The following is a 4,767-nucleotide window of genomic DNA, read 5'->3' on the forward strand; positions in this document are numbered from 1 at the left end:
TTTAATCTATAAGATGTGTCTTAGGAAATATTTGTAAAAAAAAAGAAGGGAAAAATGTGTAATAGGAATTTTACAGGAATGTAATATCCATGAGTCAAAGACCTTGCGTCCTAGGGGAGTTTCGGTAAGCTGTGCCAAGGCATCTAGGGGCCTGCACCAGCACACCGTAAACATCACCATAACACACCTCTCTTGAGAGGATAAATACCTGCCCAGGATGGGCCTGGAATGTTTACTAAGACCGTACAGTCTACATCTAATTCCTAGGAGGAATCGCTGTCAATTATGTGAAGATGCCCAAACTATTATTTTCAAAGATTCGGATCTATGAATTGAAGGATATACCGCAAAAAAGAACACAGAGAAGAAGGTAAGTTAAATGATCTATCTAGGAAAGGGACCTTTATAGGCAGTTCATGATACATTTGTGCTATCATAATAGACTGGATGATAATACATACTACTTCCACAGGATCGATATCCTTCTAAGCAGAAAAAGACAGAAAAAAGACATCCAGTGTATTCTGGCACAAAAGATAAATGATGAGTCCTTTTCTACAAAAATCAAGTAAGTACGGCAACAGTGGTGACTATTTCATAACAATAACAATAACATGTCAAATAGTTTACTTAGTAATATTGACCCATATAATCCCCCCCCCCCCCCCATTTTTTCAATATTTTTAAGTCCAGAGGACAATAGAGGAATCCAGCCAACTCTTGAGACCTTGTTGAAGGACGAAAGTAATGACAACTGTTTTAACTATGTTGGCCCAGAGTACATTCATTATCATCAATAGTACAGTCTGATTAAACCACCTTCTGACTTTAGCATTCATAATCCCCCAGGGTGCCTTGCAGCCTTCCGAGCCTTCCTGCGGTCCGAATTCAGTGAGGAGAATATTGAATTTTGGCTAGCATGCAGAGACTACAGAAAGACCACCTCACCGGCTGACCTGTTCTGGAAAGCAACAGAGATCTACCAGGAGTTCCTCCATCCTCAGGCCCAGAGAGAGGTCAGTTAGTCAGGCTATGCATCAGTATTCACCTTGGCAGTATCTGGATACAGTTATCGAAAATACTAACATAATGTAAGCCAAAGTAGCAGATACAGCTATAATTCCTAGGGTGTGACTATGTAATTCCATGTACTTTGCTGATGTGGGAAATGGACTGTTTCAAAGATAACTTAGCCTATCACTAGAACAATTTGACAAGCACTGAAACTTTCTGACGTAATAAAATCCCTCCTTCAAAAATACAGATAACAACCTGTTGGGACAAGATATGATTTCAACAAGCTCACGTAGTGAATAAATCGATTGGCAAGCTTAGGGTGGAAAGGTGACCATATTGCTCAGCTCAGGCTTTTCATAACATTAGCTTCACAAATGTGCGTAGAACTTTCCCTTGGCACTCATTGTAATGGTTTGTGTTTTCCCCTTACAGATCAACGTTGACCACCACATCCACGAGAAGATCAAAAGGTCCATGAAAGCCCCTGCTCTGTGCTGCTTTGACGAGGCAGTGAGACATGTGTACAAACTGATGGAGAGCGACTCGTATTCCAGGTTCCTCAGGTCAGATGCCTACCTGGGGCTCGGACGCAAAGCCAGGACCTTCTGGTAGAGGTTAGGGGTCAAGAGTTTGTGAATCAAGATTCACCAAGTCCAAACAAGGAGGATTACCAAACGAGTCATGGAAACATGAGACTTTAGATCCTGAGGATAGAACTGAAAGATCCCCACAGGAAGTGACACATAATGACCACAGGAAATGACTTATGAGTTGGAGAAGAAGAAGAAATGAGTATAGAGTATGGAGAAGCATTGAGTGTTAGAGATGAGTGATGTGTGGTGATGAGTAGTGTCAATGATTCAGAGTGCTAAACAGTACATTTATTCAAACATCTAGACTGACTGATGCATCAAAAGTGGCGTTGGCGTAAAAAAAATGTGTGTATAGGGAATCGTTTTAGGTAAGAACAGAAGGTACAGAATGTCTAAATGGAAGGACTTACATTACAAATGATTACAGAAATGAGTTACGTATGGTTACAGAAATGAGTTACGTATGGTTACAGAAATGAGTTACGTATGGTTACAGAAATGAGTTACGTATGGTTACAGAAATGAGTTACGTATGGATACAGAAATGAGTTACGTATGGTTACAGAAATGAGTTACGTATGGTTACAGAAATGAGTTACGTATGGTTACAGAAATGAGTTACGTATGGTTACAGAAATGAGTTACGTATGGTTACAGAAATGAGTTACGTATGGTTACAGAAATGAGTTACGTATGGTTACAGAAATGAGTTACGTATGGTTACAGAAATTAGTTACGTATGGTTACAGAAATGAGTTTCGTGGATACAGAAATGAGTTACAGACAGAAATGAGTTACGTATGGTTACAGAAATGAGTTACAGAAATGAGTTACGTATGGTTGCAGAAATGAGTTACGTATGGTTACAGAAATGAGTTACGTATGGTTACAGAAATGAGTTACGTATGGTTACAGAAATGAGTTACGTATGGTTACAGAAATGAGTTACGTATGGTTACAGAAATGAGTTACGTATGGTTACAGAAATGAGTTTCGTATGGTTACAGAAATGAGTTACGTATGGTTACAGAAATGAGTTACGTATGGTTACAGAAATGAGTTACATATGGTTACAGAAATGAGTTACGTATGGTTACAGAAATGAGTTACGTATGGTTACAGAAATGAGTTACGTATGGTTACAGAAATGAGTTACATATGGTTACAGAAATGCAGCACTAAAAGGCTTTTAAGTATTCCATTCAAGTGTTATTTGTTTTGGCAAAGACAAAAATCAGTTTTTTCATTTCATGCTTATTTGACACCCATGATATGGATCTGTCAGCAATATGAAACATGAATAACTGTTATTCATTTAACTCTTAATACTAATATAGCATGGATGGACCCTGTCAGTTTAAATATACAGTATACTTCCATAAGTCAGGATGTTGACGTTGGTCAGAGTAAAGGGTTATCTTTAATTTGTCCTGTGACACTGAGTAATCGCGTGTGGTCGGTGTTCAGGGCAAATCGGAGAAAATGATTTTCCACCGCCTGCTGACTGTAAGTCTGTTGTGATCACACGTCAGCTGTCTCAGCTAATTGCCCAGAGCCAGCCCAGCGACTGTGTATTGAAGCTGGAAAAAATGTGCCCTGTCACCGTTGACCCCACTCTATAGATGGCTCTATTTCTCAAAGTTGTCTCTTAAAAAGGTAATCTGGATGGCTCTAAGAATAACTGTGAGTTTGACCCAGAACTCCCACCAGTGGATTGGAGTCAGTGGATGCTCTGATGCATGGCAAATTGGCCTGAATGTGTCCCCTTGTTAGGGAAGTAATCTCATCACCAAGGACCGACTGTTCTGTGATGACTTTTAGCATCAGCATGGCGCACTATGGACAAATGTCTGGAGGCTAGCACAGCATGATCTTCAATTGAGCATTGCGCAATAATTATGAGAAGAACTCAATGTTATTACTACATACAAGGTTATAAATAGACCACAGGAAGAGTAGCTGCTGCTTCAGCAACAGCTAATGGGGATCCTAATAAAATACTAAATACTTAAAGCAGTCTTCAAAGGGAATGTTTTATGTGAGAGTTGATATTTTCAAAGAGGACTATTGGGTAGAGGGAAGACCAGACAATAGCAACTTCTATTGCAATTTTTTGCTCGGTAAGTCAATAGTATGGTATAATATATTCAATTAAACAACATTTTGTTTAATACATTTAAAAAAGGGGAGGGGGGAGTTGGCATGAAGGGATATTCTTGCTCGATGACAGGGATCTCACCCCTCCTGCCTCACGACAACATCACACCACTTTGTCCTTCACAGTCTGACGCTGTTTTCCTTTGTCCCAAACGGTTGCCATGACAGCTGAGGGGAAGTGAGTAATGTGCAGTGTATTTCTGATACTGTCTGAGTTACTCAATACCGTCACTTCGGGAACTTCTAGAATGGATACTGCTCATATTGGTGTAAAGCAGAAGTAGAAAGGAGATTCAGCAACTCTTGGAGGACAATGTTATTCAATTGTTTTTTTTAAAGCATATTTATGGTGTCAACCACACAGGTGATTGTGGTGTGTTTGTTTAAACCTCTGGTCAGTTTTTACTGTATGATGTAAAGGTAGTTGTGTGGTGGTGTGGAATTGAGGGCACAAGGCAGATTAACTGTAAGTGGCCATGTTTTGGTGTCACTTGGTTGTGCTTGACTGCTTGTGGCCATCTTTGGGTAAGTTGAGGAGAACCACAACAGTTACTGTGCGGGATGACAACGGGCAGGTCATTGGACATTGCTGCCTATATTCACATTGGCCATGAGGTGTCTATATGACTCTGGCTAATGTATGCAAAGGCTATAAATCCACAATCTACAAACTAAACAACTGACTGTCTATATTGGATTGAATCATCATATCATTTAGTAAAGACACACCTCACCGCTGGACACAGTATAAGAAATTAAACATCCCAATGACATTTCAACAGGGTACCGAAACACACACCAAGCGAAGGTCAGGATTTGCCTATCACTGTCTCTGTCTCTGTCATTTGCATCTTAGCAGCCCAGACCAAAAAATATGGTGGACATAAAGAGCACACTTTGAACGAGGAGCAGTTAGGCTGCCTGGAAAACCGGACAAAGAGAGAGAGAGAAAGCGAGAGAGAGAGAGAGAGAGAGGGGGGGGGGGGGTATCCATAGAGAG

The 4,767-nt window shown here is 40.3% G+C and overlaps 1 protein-coding gene across 1 annotated transcript; it reads left to right on the forward strand.

Annotated features, from left to right (window-relative positions):
* On the forward strand, positions 1-2,238 carry LOC115145498 (regulator of G-protein signaling 21-like). The gene is made up of 5 exons (XM_029687033.2): positions 1-370; positions 473-568; positions 689-744; positions 850-1,016; positions 1,450-2,238. Exons 1-5 carry the CDS (start codon positions 294-296, stop codon positions 1,627-1,629), a joined length of 576 nt encoding a protein of 191 aa, XP_029542893.1. The 5' UTR covers positions 1-293; the 3' UTR covers positions 1,630-2,238.
* The last annotated feature ends 2,529 nt before the right edge of the window (positions 2,239-4,767 follow it).

The sequence above is a fragment of the Oncorhynchus nerka genome, linkage group LG17 (genome assembly GCF_034236695.1).
Source record: "Oncorhynchus nerka isolate Pitt River linkage group LG17, Oner_Uvic_2.0, whole genome shotgun sequence".
NCBI lineage: Eukaryota > Metazoa > Chordata > Actinopteri > Salmoniformes > Salmonidae > Oncorhynchus > Oncorhynchus nerka.

Coding starts and splice junctions, on each gene's coding strand:
- LOC115145498 (XM_029687033.2), top strand. CDS start 294: ATGCCCAAACTATTATTTTCAAAGATTCGGATCTATGAATTGAAGGAT. Junction 371..472: donor AAAAGAACACAGAGAAGAAG/GTAAGTTAAATG, acceptor CTACTTCCACAG/GATCGATATCCTTCTAAGCA. Junction 1,017..1,449: donor ATCCTCAGGCCCAGAGAGAG/GTCAGTTAGTCA, acceptor TTCCCCTTACAG/ATCAACGTTGACCACCACAT.